Here is a 23,881-nt window from a genome sequence, read left to right on the forward strand (position 1 = left end):
TGAGCTTCCCTGGGTATCACATAAGCAGATAATGTGCTAGTGCATATGGAACAAGTTATGGAACCATGTGGTTTCTTTTAAAAGCCTTGTATGTATGAATTATTGTTTTGGTTCTGCAGGCAGAAGAGATATTAGTTTCTGTGTTTCTTGCATTAAAAAAAAGGCCTATTCATGCTCTGGGGCTGGCTGCAGTTTCCTCCTTCAGTAACGCTGCTCTAAGCGATGGCCAGTGCACGCTTGCATTTCCCGCAGGTGGTGGGAGGTGGCAGAATAAGGCCGAGGGGCCCTGGTGCCCCATCGCTCACAGGATGCACACCTCTGGAATGTTCATCCAGTCGCTTCTCATTGGTCGGGTATATTTGTCCAGATGTTCGTTCCTGCATAAAGGAAAGGGGGTTACCGGAGCTGCTGGCTGTTTGCGATACAGACTCTTATGGAAGAGAGGGGGGAAACTAAACGGCATAAAATGGCACGCGTTGTTTGCTCTCTGGCGATCTTCCTGTGCTTGGGAATTATACACGGCGCTACCGCGGGATTTGTGATGCCCAAACTGGCCACAGGGAAGCTCTGCGCTGATGAGGAGTGCGTCTGTGAGTATTTCTGATGCCAGCATTGCTTCAAAAGACGCCTTGTGCCGAGGAAGTGTCTGTGTTTGTCTAGTCTTAATGCATGCGTGTAGAAACCCAAACAAAGCATGCGGCGGGAAGCAGCACTTCCTGTTTTTGAAAAGTTTCGGTCTGATTCCCGTTATACACCTTAAACATATCTCTGAATGTTTCTACCGGCTATTTATTTTATCAACTAAAACATCAACCCTTTTTGTTTTTTTTTTAGTTCTTTTGTTACATGCTCTTGTAAAGACCTGTAAATACACATCGTTCGTTATATCCACCTGGTTCATGTTATTTATGAAATGCAGTTTGCTCAGCGCATAGCCTTAATGGAAAGTAATATTGTAGTTACGCTGAGGGTTACCTGTACTTCACAGGTTCGCGAACCGACGGGCTGCGAACCTATGACGTAGAGATGTGCCCCTATGGATTTTGGTCATAACGCCACGTGTGTGTTTTTTATCGCGTCGATAGGAATTCAGTTCGGGGTGTGCTTTGTACTTGGAGGCTGAGAAGAGGCGTCAGTGGTCTGTGGCAGTGGCACTGTTTGCTAGCAGCGCAGCTCTAGTTGGTAACGTTGCGTGCACGCTCCACGGCCACTCTAAAAGTTCCCGCTTTGTGTTTGCAGACGCCATTTCTCTTGCGAGCGCAGAAGATGATTACAACGCTCCGGACTGCAGGTTTATTAATCTGAAGAAAGGGGACCTGATCTACGTCTATTCCAAACTAGAGAAGGAGGAGGAGTCCGGCGAGTTTTGGGCTGGCAGTGTAAGTCACAATCGTGTTTCATTGAAACCGTTATCAGAAAATGCATCGCCTCTTACTACAAACACAGTTCACGTCTGAAGAGCGGGGTCTCTACTAGTCCATGTTGTCCGAGGGGTGTGTGTGAGAGCAACTGTGTGGGAACGAGAAGTTCCCTGGGACAGGGATCTGCAACCTGTGGCTCTCAATTTCTTTTGCCCCACGACTCCCATTTTCCTCCAGTGCCCGCGCTGGCTAGGGATGTGATGAGTTGTAGTCCAAAACATCTGGCAAGCCAAAGGTTGCATACTCTGGCTTTGGAGCATGGTTCAGGCGCAGTGATTAGTTATCAATTGAAAGGCCAGGTGGGTTACACGCACTGTTTATTCACATGCTATATATTTTTGTGTTTAGTTCCATTTATTTAAGACGCTTATAAATGTCAGTCTCCATTAACTAGGCCTTGCCCCTTTCACTCAGAATAAGAAGGCGGTCACTAGCAAGTCCCTGATTATCGTGGGGGCAAGGTCTATGAGGTGTTCAGTGATTAATAAATTCAACGTCAAGATGTTGGTGCTCATGTGTTCCCACGCTTTCAGAAATATTTTGCACAGACACTGCTCAAACCTGGCCAAACCCCCTCCCTTCCCGTGCCCCACTCCATGTGCCTAATGCAGTGGATGCAAACCCCATATTTCACAGGGATTTAGTCGCCTGCCTGAATTATTTTCAATAATTCACGGGCATAACATAGATACTGGCAATATGAATTTTTGACTTACTGCACAAAAACCCAGACTCGTTTAGAGTGGAAAAGTTTGCTTTAATGTGACAGGTCAAAGCTTACAAATAAAGGCTTACCTGGCTCCCTGGCCTTACAAGCTAACAAACTGTTTTAAACAACCAATTAATAATTAACACTTTAATTTCCCCAACAATGGAATAATTAAATAAATAAATAAAACCATTTTCTCCCTAACCATCCCTTGGTCCCTACCGTCTCCTTACCAATTTTCAAGGCATCCCATTTTCTCCCCAGGGCCATGCCCCTTCAGGTTCAATACCTGTTCCCCCGGGGTAGCCCGTTTGTGCAAACAGCACCACCCCCATCCTTTCCCGCGCCATTCCCCCATTGTGCTTCCCTCCCCCCACATCTAAAGGGGCCATGCCCCCGGCAACCAAAAAACTTCCCAGACCCATAAAAACTCCCCTCTACACCAATCTCCTCTTACCTATGACCTGCAGCCAGTCTGACCTGCCACATCAGCAACAGATATTATACATCACAACTTTCAAAACTAATGCCCCAACCTGTCACACGAAACTACCGAAACAATACAAACATTGAACCAATGCTCAAACTCCAAGGAAACATTTTAAATAATCAATAAACCCTGCAGAAACCACCTTAAAAGAGGCCACCCTCACCCCCCCAGAAATTAAAACCAGGAACCTACAATAACCCAAAAAACAAAAGAAAATGGGGGTGGGCGGGCGGGTCAATCTTAAGTCCCCAACCGTCGCCTGCTTCCCGAACCTTCCTGACCATTAAATACCCCTAGGGAGAGACAGTCTGTGCGCAGGCCACCTTGCTGGCCTGTGCAGCGTCAAAATAACCCTGGGGGGAAATGCTTCGCGTTCCCCCCGGGGGCCCTGTTTTGGCTTACCGCACAAAAACCCAGACAGATTTAGAGTGGAAAAGGTTGCTTTAATGTGACAGGTCAAAGCTTACAAATAAACGCTTACCTGGCTCCATGGCCTTATAAACTAACAAACTGTTTTAAACAACCAATTAATAATTAACACTTTCATTTCCCCAACAACGGAAAAATTAAATAAATAAATAAAACCACTTTCTCCCTAACCATGCCTTGGTCCCTACCATCTCCTTACCACTTTTCAAGGCGTCCCATTTTCTCCCCGGGGCCATGCCCCTTCAGGTTTAATACCTGTTCCCCCGGGGTAGCCCGTTTGTGCAAACAGCACCATCCCCATCCTTTCCCGCGCCATTCCCCCATTGTGCTTCCCTCCCTCCACATCTAAAGGGGCCATGCCCCCAGCACCAGAAAAACCCTCCACCGAGGTGTTCTTTCTGCCCCACCCCAACCAGTTCTCCTTACTTCCAACTCCTTAACATATCTCCCACCAACCAGCTCAAATCCACCATATAATAACTATTCCCGAAAACTAACAAGTGGACACCATCCTCTCTAAATATCATGAACCCTTCATAAACTATTTAGTTGTGGTCCAAAACCTGTACCGCCACCAAGGCCCAAAATGTTACCATCTCTCTGTTTATCCCTTTCCTTGCCCGCTCTATTGCTCCCTCACTTCCCGCTCCTCTCCAAACTCTCAGCGGCAACAACTTAGTCCAAACTACTGATGCTTGAGGCCACATTTCACGGACCCATAACAAATCCCTTTTCATTTTCCTCAGAAGAGCCACACCCATATCTCTTACCAGGTCATTTTCCCCTGCATGAATAATCACCCCATCTGGAGGTCCGTAGCGTTCCCTCAACCCCGCAAACATAGGAAGTAACTAATCCCAGCCAAGCTGCCCTGAACCGGACCATTTTACCAAAACATTTTTATAGCTGGAACCCAATTGTCTGCCAAAAACACTTTTCTCAGCTTCTTTCCCCACCCACTTAACAATGGAATGACCCACGATCCAAATTTGTGAAATCTGCCCCGGCTTCCGAGCAGCATCTGAAAAAGAAATGACAAAATCACTTACAAATCAACAACAAACTACTAAATGCAACTTTCCAGCTAACTTCTGAAAACTTTATCAAACATTCCCTTTGCCCAAATCCCTGACATACCCTTTGTATCTCCCTGACTTCCAACGCCCCAGACTTTTCACCTTCTCCTCTGAATATCCCAACCTACTACTTTCAGATGCTGCCCCATCCTAAATGAATGAGTTCCAAAATCCTCCACATTCTTCCCCACTGCTATCCCAGCTTTCCATAGTACCCCCAGAACTTGTTGCGCTGATAGTGGCTCCCCCTTCTCATGCTGGAAAACCAAACCTGTCCTACCCCCACAACGCTCCTTCCAAGCCAAATCTGTCTGAACCGGGCATACATCCTTACTCCCTCGACCCAGCAAAACCCAAGAGCCCTTTCCTTTTTGATCTGTCTTAGACCTCCTGATCTTGATGTCCAAACCTAACTCAGTAAACTGAACATCTTCCCATTGCAGCCCACCTACTCCTCTTTTCCCCCCCACCAACTCAGAAACCCTAAAGGCCCCACAGAATAGCCAAGTAAAACAAGTTGCGAACAATTCACCTTCACAGGCCGACCAGCAAATCCCCCCCACAGCCTGACAAGCAATTCGGCCGATATCGGTCTCCTCTTATCTTTTTCCCTCTTACTTTCCCTTGCCCAACCTTCCAGCATCCTGCTTGACATTTCTACCCTGCACGGCTGAAAACCCTAAAACCACTTCCCATAGAAAGCATTCCCTGCCAGTTTCCCCATTATAGTTGCTCTAGACCAGCCCCTATCCATGCACCTCAATAGGAAATTAGTGACATCGTCCCTTCTCCGCTCTTCCGCATCCCCCCAACCTTTCCAACTACGAGCTCCTCCTTCTATAAAATCCTCCCAAGCTCTCCTGTAGGCCTCTCTAGATGCCGGAGCCAGAGAACCCTCCACCAATGAAAGCGCTCTCAGCTTCCTATTTTCCACAGCTCCTCCGGAATCCTCTGCCCCTCCTGATCCGCATCTGGAGCCAATCCACAGAATCTCTGCCATTGAAAACGAGATAACGCATCAGCGATGCCATTATCCTTACCTCGCATATGTGTTGCCTTGAAAACCACATTCCATTCCATGCAACGCAAAACAAACTCTCTCATCAGCCTCGCCACCCTCTGATTTCTTGCCGACTGCTGATTCACTACATAGACCACACATTCATTGTCTATGTTGAAATTCACTTTCTTGTTTTGTAACTCCTTCCCCCACAACTCCATTGCCACCAACAAAGGAAAAAATTCCAGGAATGCAATACTCCTTACATCCTTCAACCAAAGCGATGGCCACCTCTCCGCACACCTCTTTCCTCCTCAAAACACTTCAAAACCTCCTGCGCCTGCTGCATCTGAAAAAATCTGCACTTCCCAAGACACTGGATCTCCTTGCAACCACATGGACACTCCATTAAAACTCTCCAAAAAACAAAGCCAAATTCTACAATCTTCCAGCACTGCACCTGTTACTCTTTTCCAATGATGTCGGCACTTTGCTCCTGCCATAGACCTCACCATGTTTCTGCAAAAAGTCTGCCCTGGGGCCACCACCTTGCCTGCAAAATTCAAATGCCCCACCAAACTCTGCATTTCCACTAGCATCAACTTCTTGGCCCCCACTTCTTTCTCCAGCAATCCTACCACTTTGCTCACCTTGTCGTGCGGCAAGCATGAGGTCATAGCCACTGAATCCAGTTCAATCCCTAGAAATGTCAACACTACTGCCGGCCCTTCTGTTTTGTCCTCCGCTAAAGGCACGCCCAGATCTCCCATCAAAACTTGGAACAACTTTAGCATCTCTTCGCACTCCCCTTCTCCTTCCGCCCCGCTAATAAACAGCTGAAAGCCGCCTTAATGTCACACTTGGCCATGAAGGCCCCACACTCCGCTTTCCTCACCAAATCCACTGCCTGATCCACACTTGCATATACAATCCCGCATTCCTCAGGGGCAATGAAATCATTGACAGACATGCCCTCGGGCCATGACAAATGGTGTATCAATCTAAATTCCCCCGGTGCTTTCTTAGGCACCACCCCCAGCGGGGATACAACTAAATCACCCGGCAGATCATCAAATGGCCCTACTATCCTCCCTGCCGCTATTTCCTTGCCCAATTTTTGTCTCACCACCTCAACATTTTCTTTGGCTGACTTCAAATTTTCCGCCTACCGATGCACCCTTGACCCCTGATAACCCAGCCTGAAACCATGACCAAAACCTTCACTCAAAATCCTAGCCTCTTCCCTGTCCGGATAGAATTCCAACCACTTCTCCAGCACATCCAATTTAATTGGAGTAAAAGCCATTTCCCACAACCCCTCTGCCAGATCCTCTCCCCCTCCCCCTGTCTCCCTGTTGGAAACACTGAGTGAGAGGGTGTTTCCCTGCACATTTGCTGCATTCATGTCTGAACCTACAGAAATTCCTTGTGCAGCCGTCTTTATTAAATGCTCAACACGCTGCTGAGGACTGCCTTCTGCCTCCTCCCCCCACCCCCTCCTTGGCAGGGCGACCAAGAAAGGGCCGGAAAGGCACATGCAGCCCACTTGCTGTGTGCAACGTAGGGGCAGGCCTTGTTGGTGCCATCCATTGCAGCCATAGATCCATGTCTATTTCACCCCAAACAGCCTGCCTATCCTCAGCCATTCATGCTCTGAATTCCTCATTGTAACGCACCCACGCAAAACCCCCAAAACTTGTAAACGCTTTCCTGATCACATCCATATATTTTAGCAGAGCCACACACCGCTCTGGAAATTTCTCACAATAGACACTGGCGTAAATAATAAATGCCGATGTCCAATTTTCAATTGTCACAGACACTCTTGGGCACGAGGCCACCTCTCTCTCCTCTTCCTTAGAACCCTCCTTTACTCTCACTTCCCTATGAAGCAGCTTAAACCCATCCACAAATTCCCCTGCCTGAATCTTATCCTTGGTTGCTGCCATCAAATACACCCCCAAAGGTTTTGTAATGCCCATATAAGGTAGCTTTTTCTCTTTGCCCATCACTTCATCTTCCTTTTCTTTTGAAACCTGTAACTCGAGCACCAATGGCTCAACCACCTTGTCCGTTTGTACCTCCACCGAGCAATTACCTTTTTCATCCCCCGAGGCTCCAATAGCCTGTACACCAATATCTCTCCTTGCCCCATGCAGACCAGATCCTTCATTTCCTGCCCCCGTTCTCGTATCCCCCCTCTGCCATGCAACTGACCAGTCCCTTTCCCGCTCACCTCTTTCCGACCTGCCATCGCCTGTCTGCGGTCTGACCTCCACTCCGATGCTCCTCATTTCTTTTCTGACTGGGCTCCTACTGCGGGGACAAAACATGTCAGCAGTCTCACCCAGCCATTTGTTCCCCTGACCTCTTGCCCCCCAAACCCCCCGTTCCGCTCTTTCACAAACCCACCTGGAACCCCTTCTCTCATCCCCCCCCTCCTTTACGCCCTAATATCTTCATCCTCCCACTGCCCCACATAATCCTCAATCCCAACTTTATCACCGCTGAAATACCATTGCTGATGCAAGCTCATGCTTGTGTCGTGTAGATCCTCTTCTTGTGAGCCCGGAGCGTCCACCCGCCACTCCTTTGTTATCTTCTCGGCGGGGCTGCAGAAACCCCTTCCTGGTCCTCTTCCCTCGGGCGAGGTGTGCTATCCTCCACCCTGTGATCCTCATCGCTATGGGCCGTGCTGCACCCTCTAGACTGTCCTCGCACTGACTGAGTAGGGTTCGTTCCTAAACCCTCTCCATATTCATCCTCTTGAACAACAGGGGCTGCGCAGCGCCCTCCGCTAACCATCCTCCTATTCGGGGGGCGTTCCACGCCCCTCCCTAACCTCACTAATTGATGGGGATCTCTCACTCCTTCTCCTACCTGCACTCTTCCGCAGGTATTTTCCACGCTTGCCCCTCTGTCCTGATGCCCCACTCTGCATCCCATCACCCCCACTGACGTGGCTCTCTTGACCTGCCCTTTTTTGGACAATCCTCATATCCCCCACCTCCACCTGGTCGTTATTAATCCCAACCCTAAGTGGTTCCTCACCCAAATGCATTTCCCCTCTGGATGCTCTCCTGTCAATCTCCCTTCTAAACTTACTGCCCCTCGATTCCCATGCCTCCCCTCTACCATCCGCAAGGGTGCACGCCACCACTGCCGCGAGAGCTCCATCTGCCGCTACTCTACGCTGCGGCCTATCACCACCTACCTCCCCCTCTCCCGTTACTTCCACTACCGCCCCTTCAAATTGGGCCTTAGATGCCCTGCTAATAATTTCAGGGCCACCCTCAGAGCCCTAGCATCAACCAGGCCTTTCTTACTGGCTCCCTGGCCCACCATCGTGCTCAACTAGCTGACTAAGCCCCCAAGCCAGCACCTAAACACGGACCAATACCCCTAGGAATGGGATAGCCCAGACAGAAAATAGGGCTGTAAACAGCTAACCTATTATCATATAAAAAGAGAAACATTTAAAAAAAAATGTTTTTTATCACCCCCACCTAAATACTACCCTTGCCCTTACAAACGCGTACCCTGGCACCTAAATTGCCATAGGCACATAACACACAAAAAACCAGCAGCCCAGTCACACTGGGGCCGAGAAAACGTCCGTAGCACACTGCCCCCTGGCAGTGTGTGAGCCACACCACACTGTAAGGCACACAACAATGTCACAGCACCTTTAAAGCAGGCTGCACTGCCCCTGCTGTCCTGTTCCTACTCTCAAACGTATGGGAAAAGTAGATATCCGCGAGAACAACTGGGCCCCTGACGCAGAGCTGCAGGCTGACAGAAAAAGGAAACGGGATGCCAATAAAGCGAAACGCTTCAAAGAGAAATGCTCGCCAGTACCTTTTAACCCTCCCCCGAAACAGAGACTTGAAAACTACGCGTGCCTGGCCCTGTTGTGCACCACCACCCACCTCCTGCCCCTTAGCCGCGGACCGAAACGTTCCGCTCCACAGAGACCTCTTACGCTCACCTGGTATCCACAGGGACGCCATCAAGCCAGTTGGTCACTAGTATCCTTCTCAGTGATTCCCTGGTATGGTTCTCGGTGGAAGTTCCGCCTGGAAATACAGGAGGACTGTGTTTAGGACTGGCCGACCAAGGTAAGTTTTCCCCCCACCTCCCGTATGACTTCAGCCCCTCTGGGCCCTCTTCTCACCTTGTTGTAGAAGTTGGCGTGCTCTCCGTCCTGGTTTCTGGGCAGGGGCGCGTTGTCTTTCGTGGGCGTGTGCAGTCCAGTTACTTCACTGACAGCGGCCCAAGTAATGTCTTTCAGGTAGGTCTTATTGCTGTTTATTGAGTTGTTATTCTTGCATGCCTTTCTCTGTTTGATAATGTCTCTTTTTATCTCCCTTAGATGTGCGGGGTGCCTGCGTGGCGAACTGGCTAAGCTGGGCCTCGCCGGTAAATGATGGTGCACAATAAGCGCTATGATGCGGTAAGTAAGCGCTTTGCGCAGCGCTGCGATGTCTTGTCTTCACTGACCTGTGTTTTCTCCCTTTTTCGTAGGTCGCGGTGTGCTCCCAGCGTGTGTGGATTCCCGGAGCGATGCCGGCCGTAAGGCAATCAGCCAGGTAAGTCTTTTAAGCAATGTGTGGTTGAAATGTCTCTAATACTTCCTTTAATGATGTCTTTTCTTCCTTTTTCAGGTCCTTTGGTCCGGGCGGAGCGCAGATCCAACGGAGCTACCCAGAAGCTGCGAGCAGTGAAGGATGGAGATCGCAGGTAGGATGCTGCTGCTAACAATGTTCTTTTGTTTTTCTGCAGGTTCTGATTTCCCAGGCTCGTGAGTAAGCTGCACACAGTGAGCGTCACATTGCTCGCTGCAAAGTAACGCGAAGCATGTTGTCTTGTTCGGGTGTGGTTTAAATAGCCTCAGCAAAGGTAAAGTAGTTCCTAGGCCACCACACCCAAAACACTATACCGCATAGCTTGGTTCTTAGGAATCAAGCTATGTGAATGCCTCCATGTTGGATGAAAGCCTAAATAAAGTAGTTCCCTGAGCAGATGTCTTTCACTGTGTATGAGCTTGGCGCCAAGGGCGCCAGCACTGGCCCCAAGAGGGCCTGAGACGTGAATGTCAGGCCTTATGTGAGATCTGAGTCCTGATTCCACCTGGCCAATGGGCTTGCCAGGGGGGATCAGGGCTGAGGGTCTTGACTGCACCCCCCCAGCCCCAAGGCCCATCCCACGGTGTTATTCCTGTCTGGTCCAGGTTTAGTTGGGAAGTTCTGATGAAACTTCCTGATCAGACGTGGTGCGTTGATGTTCTCACTGGGCTCCCAGGATCTATCTTGGGGTCCAAATCCCTTCCAGTCGAGATAATATAACTTGGCTCTAGGGTATTTAGAGTCCAGGATGCCTTTGACTTCGAATTCAGGTTCTCCATCAATGAGTATGGGTTTTGGTGGTGTCTCAATTCATGTACCGGGTTGCATTGGTTTTAAGAGGTACACATGAAATACCGGATGGATTTGTAGATTAGGTGGTAAGTCCAATTTGACGGATGCCGGGTTAATTGCCTTGATGGTATAGGGTCCTAAGTATCGTGGATGGAAGGTCCGGGTCCCTTTGATGGGTACAAATTTGGCGGCTAACCAAACCTTGTCTCCCACTTGATAGTCTGGGGTCTTTTTCCGACGTTGGTCGGCGAAGTGCATTTGCTTTTCCTTAGCATGAATTAGATGTTCCTTCACCTTTTTGAAAGCCTGAGTGATGGTTGTGTGGAGAGTCTTTACTGCAGGCATTTCCAAGCTGGCTGGAAGGTCGAGTTCCGAGGTACGTGGATGCCTGCCATACAGGGTGTAAAAAGGTGTTTGTCCTGTGCTAGAATGTACGGAATTGTTGTATGCATACTCGGCTATCCAGAGTAAGTCTTTCCAATCTTTTAATTCATGGTGCAGCATGCACCGTAAATACTGCTTGAGGCCCTGATTGCTCCTCTTGGTTTGGCCGTCCGTTTGGGGATGGTGACTGGTAGATAACCGGACGTCAATCTGCACCATTGCACAACATTTTCTCCAAAAGTTGGATACAAACTGGCTGCCTCGATCAGCGACCAGAACTGATGGGAAGCCATGTAGCTTAACAATGTCCTCCAGAAACAGTTTTGCTAAGGTGGATGCGTCTGGGAGGCCTTTGAGAGGAATAAAATGTGCCATTTTAGAGAATAAGTCCACGACTACAAGAATGGTGTTATACCCTTGACTGGGAGGCAGATTAGTGATGAAATCAAGGGAAAGAGTGTGCCATGGAGCGGGAGGAATGTCCAATGGTTGTAGGAGACCCAATGGTTTTTGTTTTTGTGATTTATTTTGTGCGCAGACACCGCAAGACTGAATATACTGGACTACGTCCTTATGCCAGGTAGGCCACCAAAAGTTTGGTTTCACTTTAGATAAGGTTTTGGCGATCCCAGGGTGTCCTTCGATCAGAGAGTCATGATAATCTGAAATAATATGCTGTTGTAATTCCTTCTTGGGTAAATATAGCCAGTCTCTAAAGAAGGTCAATTGATCCTTGATGCAATATTGTTCTCCTTGAGTTTGCCATGCGAGGAAAGCATCAGGGTCCATCGCCCATCGAATTTCATTTCGTAATTCTGTTAGTGTTACGGCTGTCGTGATACCCAAGAGTTTGTCTTCAGGTATGATGGGTACCGGGTCTGGGGTTGTATACACCTTTTCATTGATGCCCATATGAAATAAGGCATCAGCCTTTCCATTCTTGACCCCTGGTCGAAACGTGATTACATAGTCATATTCGGTGAAGAAAAGGGCACACCGCAACTGGCGCGAGGACTGGGCCTTGTTGTTTTGAGATATTGCAGGTTTCGGTGGTCTGTGATGACTGTAATGGTGTGTCTAGCCCCCAGAAGATAGTGTTGCCACGCTTTGAAAACGGATTTGATGGCCAGGAGTTCTTTGTCCGTGATGGCGTAATTAATCTCCGAAGGTGAGAACATTTTTGACCAGAAGGCCACAGGATGCAGCTGGCCAGTTTCTAGGTCCCTCTGTGAAAGGACAGCTCCCATTGCCATACTGGAAGCATCAGTTTCCACGACATAAGGGAGGTCTGGACGGGGATGTCACAGGATTGGGGCGGAGATAAATCTTCGTTTCAGTTACTGGAAAGCTTTTTCCGCTTCTTTCTTCCAAGCAAACTTTTTATTGTTTTTTCGTAGCAGTACAGTTATCGGGTGCACAACCTGAGAGAAGTCTTGGATAAACCGGTGGTAGAAGTTTGCAAAGCCCAGCATGCTCTGTATCCCTTTCAGAGACGTTGGTGATGGCCATTTTAGAATGGTGTCTACTTTGAGTACGTCCATTCTGATGCCTCCTGGCGTAAGGATGAAACCAAGAAACTCTACTTCGGTGATGTGAAAAAAGCATTTCTCAAGCTTTGCATATAAACAATGTTGACGGAGCTTGGTGAGGACAGTACGAACGTGCCTGAAAGGATCTTGTTTCGAGGCTCAGTACACTAAGATATCGTCTATGTACACTAAGGCCCAAACGTCAATCAATTCTCGCAAGACGTCATTCATGAAATATTGAAACGCTGCGGGAGCGTTGCACAACCCGAAAGGCATGACTTGATATTCATACAAGCCATATTTGGTACAGAAAGCAGTTTTCCACTCATCTACGCTTCTAACTCGGACCAGGTGGTACGCTCCTCGAAGGTCCAATTTGGAATAAATCTGGGAATATTTGGCTTGGTCCAGCATTTCAGAGATAAGTGGCAAGGGGTAGCGGTTCTTCACGGTGATCTGGTTTATTGTGCGGTAATCAATACAGGTTCTCAAGTAGTCCCCTTCTTTCTTTGGTAAGAAGAACAAAGGACTGGCAGCCGGGGACTTTGATGGGTGGATAAATCAATTTGCAAGGTACGGGTCTAAATAGGATTTTAAATGAAGGTTTTCTGGTTCAGTGAGAGCGTAGATCCTGCCGCAAGAGATTTGTGCACCAGGAACAAGGTCGATCTGACAGTCATATGGCCTGTGCGGCGGCAATGTGTTAGTCTGGTCCTTTTGGAATACGTCCTGAAAATCGTGGTATTCATGTGGCAAGGTATTAGTTACTCCTAGGGTAGATTCTGCTGTTCTGGGAGTCTTGGAGATACAGAAATCGGGTTCTGGCTCTGGATAATAGCAGGCCAGAGAGCAGTCACCGGAGAAGGTTAATTTCCATGCCCGCCAGTCTTATCAAAGGGTTGTGAGCTACTAACCATGGCATCCCTAGTATTAACCGGAACTGAGGTGCCTTAATGAGATCGAACGAAATACACTCCTGATGTCCATCCGGTCACAGCAAGGTTACTCCAGCTCTGCACTGGGGTACAGGTCCGGAGGCGATTTCTGTCCCATCTAGGGTAGTTACCTTGTCCCTGGTTGACTTGGAACATAAAGGAAGCCCCGTCTCTGCTGCCAGCTCTTGATCAATATAATTGCCAACTGCTCCACTGTCAATGTACGCTTCTACGGCATGCATCTTTGACAACCGTTGGTGGTTTATTAAGACCATTGGTATTGCAAAGTGCGAGGTCGGTGGCTCTTTCTTCTCACTCGACAAACTGACCTCTACGGTTGCCGAGCTTGGTCGTTTTCCGATTCCTTAACTTCATCCTTTTCTGTTGCCCTGACTGTTCTCCTTGGGGGTTTTACTGGGCAGTCCTTCTGGAAATGTCCTGGTTTTCCACAATACAAACAAAGTTGTTGTTGTCTTCTTTTATCACACTTTTTTTTGTTAATGGAGGTCGTATCCCTCTGATCTGCATGGGTTCTATAGCGTTTTCTGGCACCCGTGGTGCGTTGTCCCTTGATTGAACATAAACCACCCGAGAGTCTGTTTTGGACCGATCTGCTTTTCGGTCCTACAACCGGTGATCTAGCTGCACGACCAGATTTATGAATTCGGTACAGTCTCTGGGGGGATCAACTACGTGGGCTAAGATGTCCTTTAATTCACCTTGCAAGCCTTGATGGAACAACGTGGTTCTTTTGTTTTCTGGTCTGGCTTTGGCAACCAGTCTATTAAAAGTAGCAATGTACGTCAACAAGTTCCTGATTCCCCTGCCGGAGGGATAAGAGTTCATTGTCAACTGCTTGTTCCTGGGTATGGCGAGCAAAAAGTTTTTCCATTTCTCTCTGGAACCCCCATAGTCCTTTAACAGTGGATCATCATGGGTCACCAACGGCACCGACCAATCCACTGCACTTCCACTCAAGTATGATAAGACAAAAGCTACCCGAGCTTGGTCGTTTGGAAATGCTCCAGGGCGACAAAGGAAATGAAGGCGACACTGATTTATGAATGCTGCATTCTCCTGTGGGTCACCTGAAAACCTTTCTGGTGGTGCCAGGGGAACTGTTCCAGGCAACGTGATCTGTACTGGAGTAGGGGTAAAAGATGAGGAGGTGGGATTTTGCATCGATGGATTTCCCCCAGGCAGAGGAGTCTGTCCTGCCTGTGATTGCAAGAACTGTCTACTGATCTCCTCAGTGCGATCTTTGGTCACTATTAGATCTCTTCGGAGTGCATTAGTCTCTTGTCGGGCAGAATGAACCTCGGCACGAAGGTCCCCCAACGATTGGTCCAATTCGTCAATTTCGGTTGTCTCCATGGCGCCCAGGTGGATTAGTTATGGTAGGCTTTGCATTCTGTTACGCTCACCTGGTATCCACGGGGACGCAACCCAGCCAGTTGGTCGCTGGTATCCTTCTCAGTGATTCCCTGGTATGGTTCTCGGTGAAAGTTCCGCCTGGAAATACAGGAGGACTGTGTTTAGGACTGGCCGACCAAGGCAAGTTTTCCCCCCACCTCCCGTATGACTTCAGCCCCTCTGGGCCCTCTTCTCACCTTGTTGTAAAAGTTGGCGTGCTCACCGTCCTGCTTTCTGGGCAGGGGCACGTTGTCTTTCGTGGGCGTGTGGGGTCCAGTTACTTCACTGACAGCGGACCAAGTAATGTCTTTCAGGTAGGACTTATTGCTGTTTATTGAGTTGTTATTCTTGCATGCCTTTCTCTGTTTGATAATGTCTCTTTTTATCTCCCTTAGATGTGCGGGGCGTCCGCGTGGCGAACTGGCTAAGCTGGGCCTCGCCGGTAAATGATGGCGCACAGTAAGCGCTATGATGCGGTAAGTAAGTGCTTTGCGCAGCAGTGCGATGTCTTGTCTTCGCTGACCTGTGTTTTCTCCCTTTTTCGTAGGTCACGGTGTGCTTCCAGCGCGTGTGGATTCCCGGAGCGATGCCAGCCAAAAGGCGATCAGCCAGGTAAGTCTTTTAAGCAATTAGTGGTTGAAATGTCTCTAATACTTCCTTTAATGATGTCTTTTCTTCCTTTTTCAGGTCCTTTGGTCCGGGTGGAGCGCAGATCCGATGGAGCTACCCAGGAGCTGCGAGCAGTGAAGGATGGAGATCGCAGGTAAGATGCTGCTGCTAACGATGTTCTTTTGTCTTTCTGCAGGTTCTGATTTCCCAGGCTCGTGAGTAAGCTGGACACGGTGAGCGTCACGTTGCTAGCTGCAAAGTAACGCGAAGCGTGTTGTCTTGTTCGGGTGTGGTTTAAATAGCCTCTGCAAAGTAGTCCAGGTAAAGTAGTTCCTAGGCCACCACACCCAAAACACTATACCGCATAGCTTGGTTCTTAGGAATCAAGCTATGTGGATGCCTCCATGTTGGATGAAAGCCTAAATAAAGTAGTTCCCTGAGCAGATGTCTTTCACTGTGTATAAGCCTGGCGCCAAAGGCGCCAAGACTGGCCCCAAGAGGGCCTGAGACGTGGATGCCAGGACTTATAGGGCCTGAGACATGGATGCCAGGCCTTATTTGAGATCCGAGTCCTGATTCCACCTGGCCAAAGGCTTGCCAGTGGGGATCAGGGCTGAGGGTCACACAGCGGCTCCCGAAAACAGACCACCAACGGCGCTTGCCTGCAAACAGGTAAGAAAAATGGAGGTACCTTATTTACGGTACCTCCGCTAGAAATGTTTTTTTTTATATATATATATAACTAACTACCTACCCAACAACCCACTAAGCTAATCTGCCCTACTCCTCACCTCAAACTCCAAACCCCCCTCACTGTCCCAACTAAGGGAAGGCTCGGGAGCAGGCGACCAGGACTGATCAATCTTAAGTCCCCAACCGTCGCCTGCTTCCCGAACCTTCCCTGACCCTTAAATACCCCTAGGGAGACACTCTGTGCGGAGGCCACCTCGCTGGCCTGTGCAGCGTCAAAATAACCCCGGGGGAAACGCTTCGCGTTCTTCCACGGCCCCCCTTCTCCCACTGTGAAGTGTAATAGCAGCCTCGTCTATTCGTCCCAATGTTCTCTAAACATGGGAACCACTTGAATGCCATTTGCCTCCACACGAATATGTCCGTCTGTCCGTTGGTGCGCATTGTACAGAGCAGATGCGAACTACGTTAATAACTGTCCTTCGTTTAAGAATCAGCATCGGGTAACCAATGTAATATACCACTTTTCCCCTCAAAAACTGCAGCTGCCTCCAGAGGAAAAGGAAACACACACTGTGTTAGGAAACGTGCAAGGGTAGCGGGAGGAGAGCTAGGTAGCTGTTGCTGCAATGCTGATGCACACGGGTTGGCTCTCTTTTTGGAGGTGCTTTGGCCGGGTAGACCCTGGCTGGGCATACAATGGGGTGTGTATGCTCGGTATCAAGTGCGAGTTTGTGTGTTGACCCAGTCGCCATCATGCAGTTATGCATGTCATGTGCTTTGAGCTTTTGGTGATGGTGGTTGGCATGGAGGGAGTTAGTTTGTGGGTGGTGCAGAGTAGTGTGATGCCGGTTAGTGTGAAAGGGTAGTTGATAGCTAGCATTGCCCCTGGGAGCAGGAATTCAGTAGAGCGTTGCCACAGGTTCCTTCCACAGTTATCTGTCCAGCTGGTGCACAATACACGGCAGAATGGTAAACATTTTACACATTTCTATTTTACGAATCGCTATTAACATGCATTCAGAGAAGCATACGACATGTGTCGACTGTGGTAGACAATACCCTATTCCTCTTAACCTGATATTGCTGCAGACTGCAGTTGTGATGTGTGTAGTGCTGTGGTTGGAAGGTCTTTGAGGTGTGAGTGAACAGTCAGAATGGATGTCCCAGACAATTGACTACACATTGCAGGCCCTGATTTCACGATAGTGTAGCCTGACCTAATATATTGTAACATAGCCTCATGCCACATAATGTAGCCTTACATGGCACGCCAAAGAGTAACTAATAATGCTGGCCTAGAGCTAAACTCGAGATGGTGGCTCAGGGGTCGTTCAGCTATGCAACCCCAAACAACTGGAATGCCCTCCCACTTGATCTGACAATGTGCCAGTCCCTTCCCAAGTTAAGCATGATCTGAAAACACTTCTATTTTATTGAGTTGGCATTTTTTTCACCTGATCTGATTCTATATGTGTGATTTTTGTTTACGTGTTTGTCATGTCGGTGCTATTATGCCTGCAGGCCTGTGCCTATGCGCTATATATACATATAAATAAAAGTAAATACATAATAAACAAGGCCTGAAATGGCATGAGAGGGTACCGACAGACATGACAATGCATAAAAAGCATAACAAAGCATGAAAAGACATAGCAAAGCATAACAGTGCAACAATAGCCTCTTTTCCACCATCCTCCCATGCGCGTCTATAGACAGCTCTCATTTTCATTGCCATGTGTTTCGCCCTCTGGACTTTGACAAGGCCAAAAAACATCCACATTCTCAATTTGTGTAAATACTCACATTTTAGAAAATAATATTCTATATTGGTAGTGCTTTAAGCAGTTCTCGCAAATCCCAAAAGGCCAAACACATGGCCATGATGTCGGTCTCCTAATTCTTGGTCATAAAGTACGATCAAAAGTTGAGATCCAACAGTTCTTATCAGCCACATTAAAAAGAACATTAATACTTTGATTGGAAGAAATGTGATTTCCTAACTCTTGGTCATAAATTATGACAAAAATCTGAGTGTTCACTTCCCATAAAAACAATGTATCTCTACTTATAAATTGAAGATTGTTTTTCCAGCTATTACACTATTGGTGTTGGAATGTATAGAATTGTATATCACTTTATCATAAAACAAATGACATATTCTCTAATGATGACCTATGGTTTATTACTATCTTTATAATCTTTGCCTATGGGTGCTGGACTACGAATACAAAGACATTACATTATTAAGATGCAAAGTCATTAAAGTATCATCAATGAACGAAAGCCAAAATAAAACTCATACATTAAGCCATGCCATTTTAACTTAATCAGCACATCCATAAAATAACTTATGAGCAAAGCTAAAATTAATTTCTCTTTTATTGACATTATTCCTGCAGCTCCTCAAAACGTTATACACAACAAAATGAAACAAAGTTTGCGCATATATATATATATATATATATATATGTGTGTGGTGTGTGTGTGTGTAATTCTTTGTGGTGCAGGGGATAATTAATTCGATTGCCTCACTCTAAATACCCATAGTAAATTCATTATTTATTATTATCACAAATGCACATAAAAACCTAAATCATTTGTTATTGCCTTTTCACTACTCAGTGAGTTTAAAGTGCAGTTCGAGAAAGTGACACATGCTTGTTAAAACATTACAAAATTGATGATGCTATCAAACATTTAAAACAGTTCATACATATACATTAAAAAACAGCAGTATCTATGCAAAACAACAATACATATACCCAGTGTAGGTGAGTTGTTTTTTCTTATTCAAAACAGCCCTTAACCAACAACTACTAGTGTCACACGCCTTACAAATAGGAGTGTGAATCTTAACCCAACATGTTTCTTACCTAATTCACTATTATGAATCTCTGGAAATTCTTCAGGGGATTTATTAGCTGTTCACTACATGCTTCACTGAAATAGTGGGGCATCGTATATTTCAGTCACTATACTATGAATCTCCTTAAATGCCAACTTTTTATGTTGCTGGATTTCATAACTTGTGAGATTAACTGTTGATGACGTGGCTCCCTGAATCACAAAATACACAGCAAACAACCTTAAATACTTAGCTGTTTTTAATTTGAATATCTTTTCACAGAATGACCGTTAATGTAAGTGGAGGTCTGTTCTTTAAGCTTACCTTGAGTCATTTTCAAGTTAGTAATCGAGGTTACCTGCGAAGAGTTAATTCTCTGCAGCTTTTCCTAAGAAAACAGAAACCATGTGTCCTTGATTAGCTCGCTTAGTCACTCCACAGGTTGTCTGTGCTACTCTGTGTGGTGTTTTTAATAACAAATCATAAATAGAGCGGAAAGCACTTACTTATAAGGCTCATCATCTATTTATTGAATTGTAGGGGTCTTTGATCTCCCCTTCTCAATGATCACATTCTCACATTCCCTTATTGTCTTCAACACGTTTAGTTCACTTGTGTGCTGTAATGACATACATATGTGAATATATTTCCGAGCTCTTAATCTGTTCGAGCTTTACCTACATACAGTCTAGCAGCCAGAAAAATGACAGCTTCCTGTTACATGCTTACCTCTTATTATTGAGCAGTTGCTCGTGCGGATGTAGATATGGCCTGCCCTCTTGCACTGCTCCAAAACCGTTAACAGCGCAAGAATCGTTTTGTGGCCGCTCAAGACCCTGTGCCAGAAGATAGCCAAGAATTGTTATGAACAAATTTACTAAACCGTTAATTCTTATATCCGAAGTGCAGGACAAGCTAGTACAATGTGCTCTCTGGTCTGTAACATATTAGTCTCTTTTCATAATAAACATGACTTTAATCTCACATCCTTATTCAAACTAATGCACGCAATCTCTCCAGTCAGAATGGGATTACGCCTGAAAATGGTGGAACTGCATCCTCCAATATTGATTAGGAAGTCTGCACAGATACTTTGGTAAACAACCCAATGGTTTGTCCATTATCGATAAACTACTATATAACCCATACATTCGCATTTGTAAGATTGTTTTCGTCCACGCGAGTGAAAAACAGTAGCTTTATTGACAGACATAAGGGCTGGTTGTCTGGATTTGTAGATCTAAGCAGCCTGAGCACACACATAATACATGTGTTTCTTTTTACTCCCAGACGATGCACAGTGATTACAACTGTCAACCCATATCCTTTGAGTTTCAACTGATAATGGAGGCTGTGCTTTACCATTCATTTTAGACAGCCTCTTGCTATTTGTGTCTCTTCTCAGATGGGAATATGCTGTCCTACAAGCTTCTTTGACACTAAGGGCACGATTCCTGGAAATTCTAGCAGAAATCATACAAGGGCTGCGTGCCGGGAAGGACACTGCGCGAGCCTCTGTGCAAAAAGATAAATACACGCCCCGGGTACTCATGGAATTGTTCACGCAAAGTAATCATATTCGCAGGTCGTGCCAGGAACGTAGCCGACACGCCCCCATTCAAAGCACGAACAGCCATAACAGCTACCTTTGTGCACTCCCCGATGCAAATACATGCACCCTTTGAACAGTGTGTGGCGTCCCCTGCTCGCAGGCCTGCAACTCGGGGGCCCTGGGTGGGGTCCCCCATAATTGTATCCGGCACCCGACAATATGCATATAAAAAATCATAACTTGCCAATAACTCCGGAAATCTGCGTGCAAACCCACATAAAACGTTCCTGAACCCCGCTACACTGCCTACACACACCCCGAAGTTACAACGGAACCCTGATTGAGTATACGCACCATAAAATCTGACATGTGACCCCACCTGCGTGCTGAAATTCCTACGCGCAAGTCTACTTACGCCTGTCTTTGGGTGACGGATCGTATGAAGGACGTGCGTGCGATCGAATCCATGAATATGTCTCGTGCCGTGCAATAATGGGCATGCACGGTACTACCACCCACTTTTTCACAAGTTCTTCTCCATTTTTGGTGTTCTGCCCTTTCGGAGCCCTCTGCGCAGGCCAAGCCCACGCTCTGCTCGGAGAAGTACTGAGCATTCGGTTCCATGAATCGATGAAGGCAGATTTGCACGCAGTTGTGCGTGCAAGTACCCTTTTTTCCACGCAGATAATTCCATGAATCGGGCCCTAAGTATTGGGCGGTTGGTGTATGCTCGCTCTGGGCTGAGGAATGGTCTGGATTGGCTGTGTTCTGTAAGATGGGTACCTGTGTCTTGGAAGGCACACCCCTCAAATTTGTTGCTCGAGGCCGGGACGAGAGCAATATTTATCACATTTTTATGGACAAGGCAAATAAATATTCGACTGCATGTTAATTTTGTAACAGCAATGAGTATTGCTTGATTTTCCCGCAATACGGCAAGACCTACTGGTCCTATCAACAGTTCATGAAAGCTGGCACCATGCTGAGTGAAGTGTTTTGATAATGGGTCCACCAAGAGTTTATTTCTTCTTTCATACATGCATAATATCTTGAGCAGTTTAAAAGTGTGCGTCTTTGCATTAGCCGAGTTGTGTGATTGAAACCGAAAGACTATGCATCAAGGCCCTGTGAGACTGTATGACTGACGTGCACAGTCATGAATATGTTTTCCAGAGTAATAGATTTCCTTGCTTGGAATACAGATTAATTTTCATTCGAGTCGCTATTTCTTGCACTCGTCCCCTCTCACATTTCACAGCACATCAACAGACCACTGCCAGCTACACAAACCCTGGGCTTTGTGAAACTAACACTTGTTTCCTTGTCTCATTAATGTACTGCCTAAGCGACCTTATTTTTCAGCAACACTGGTTAAGGCTTGTTTGAAGTGTTGCAGCTCACAAATCACCCCTCTTGAAGCCTCTGTGTGCTGTGCATATGCACTGCAGATCTCTGCACACCCTGAGAACACACAGCTGCCACACACTGGATTATCCAGATGAATATGTTCACGGCGCAGCAGTGATAGTTATGAACTCTTTCCAGGGAGCAACTGCACCACCCAATGCAGGCCATGGCTTCACCTGGCCATGATTGTCCTCACCAGTGTTTTTTTTCTCCAGGATAGCGGTTTTAGGTGCTGAGTGGGTGTGGAGGGGTCGCACAGTGCTGCCGGATCCCACGGAAGATAGAGAATAGACTGCGAAGGCATTTGCCTTTGTTTTCTCTGCCATGCAGTCTCTCTGCAAAGTTGAGAGAACACACGCTTGCAGGAAGGAGCCCTGTAAAGGGGGCTCTCCGAAGGACTGTGCATGCAGACATTCTCCATTATCTGATAAAAACACATTAGTGTGGAAGTGGCAAACGAAAGGCAACTAAACCACTTAGCACGAGAGCTTTCACTAGGTCAGAGGTAGCAATCTGAGGCCCTCATTCTTGAGAAGCCGGATATGGGAGAAACATACGTAAAAAGCTTGCTTCATTGCTTCAGTTTTCTCCCCAGCACATTCTATGGTGTGGGGGTCTGGCTGCGCGTGCCTCCATGCCCACAGATTTACTCAGTTCTGGCTGGACTGCCCCTTTCGGGGTGAGGCCAAGCCTGATTTGCATATGGTCTTTCCCCTTCTGTAATGGCTTGGCAGGCGAAGAACGATGGTCTGGAGGGTTGCCCAGAGCAATGCCAGTGGTTAAGATTCATTCTAAACCTTCCAGCCATCACCTCTTTGTTTTTGCTTTGTCACCCAGAGTGGGACGGGTATGCCCAGACGTGGGTCCCGTGCCTGCTAGGCCTAGAGACCCAAGCTACTCCTCACTGATGAGCCCCAACAAGGGCAAAACATGTTTGGGGATGCGTGTGGTCTCGTGCAGAAGGGATGTGGCCTATAAGTTCGGGCTGGACTGCCCCTTTCGGGGTGAGGCCAAGCCTGATTTGCATATGGTCTTTCCCCTTCTTTAATGGCTTGGCAGGCGCAGAACGGTGGTCTGGAGGGTTGCCCAGAGCAATGCCAGTGGTTAAGATTCATTCTAAACCTTCCAGCCATCATCTCTTTGTTTTTGCTTTGTCACCCTGAGTGAGACGGGTATGCCCAGACGTGGGTCCCGTGCCTGCTAGGCCTAGAGACCCAAGCTACTCCTCACTGATGAGCCCCAACAAGGGCAAAACATGTTTGGGGATGCTTGTGGTCTCGTGCAGAAGGGATGTGGCCTATAAGTTCGGGCTGGACTGCCCCTTTTGGGGTGAGGCCAAGCCTGATTTGCATATGGTCTTTCCCCTTCTGTAATGGCTTGGCAGGTGAAGAACGGTGGTCTGGAGGGTTGCCCAGAGCAATGCCAGTGGTTAAGATTCATTCTAAACCTTCCAGCCATCACCTCTTTGTTTTTGCTTTGTCACCCCGAGTGGGACGGGTATGCCCAGACGTGGGTCCCGTGCCTGCTAGGCCTAGAGACCCAAGCTACTCCTCACTGATGAGCCCCAACAAGGGCGAAACATGTTTGGGGATGCTTGTGGTCTCGTCCAGAAGGGATGTGGCCTAGCAGTTCGGCCTGGACTGCCCCTTTTGGGGTGAGGCCAAGCCTGATTTGCATATGGTCTTTCCCCTTCTGTAATGGCTTGGCAGGCGAAGAACGATGGTCTGGAGGGTTGCCCAGAGCAATGCCAGTGGTTAAGATTCATTCTAAACCTTCCAGCCATCACCTCTTTGTTTTTGCTTTGTCACCCAGAGTGGGACGGGTATGCCCAGACGTGGGTCCCGTGCCTGCTAGGCCTAGAGACCCAAGCTACTCCTCACTGATGAGCCCCAACAAGGGCGAAACATGTTTGGGGATGCTTGTGGTCTCGTGCAGAAGGGATGTGGCCTAGCAGTTCGGGCTGGACTGCCCC

At 47.5% G+C, this 23,881-nt stretch overlaps 1 protein-coding gene across 1 annotated transcript in view; it reads left to right on the forward strand.

The window, feature by feature from the left end:
* The first annotated feature begins 365 nt into the window (after positions 1–365).
* Positions 366–23,881, forward strand: part of OTOR (otoraplin) — a 120,169-nt gene continuing 96,653 nt past the window's right edge. The window contains exons 1-2 of the mRNA XM_069608349.1: positions 366–590; positions 1,240–1,379. Of these exons, the coding sequence (XP_069464450.1) occupies positions 434–590; positions 1,240–1,379 (297 nt within the window). The 5' untranslated portion in view covers positions 366–433. The remainder of the gene's footprint in view (positions 591–1,239; positions 1,380–23,881) is intronic.

Source organism: Ambystoma mexicanum, chromosome 4q (assembly GCF_040938575.1).
Source record: "Ambystoma mexicanum isolate Mex_15411 chromosome 4q, UKY_AmexF1_1, whole genome shotgun sequence".
Taxonomy (NCBI): domain Eukaryota; kingdom Metazoa; phylum Chordata; class Amphibia; order Caudata; family Ambystomatidae; genus Ambystoma; species Ambystoma mexicanum.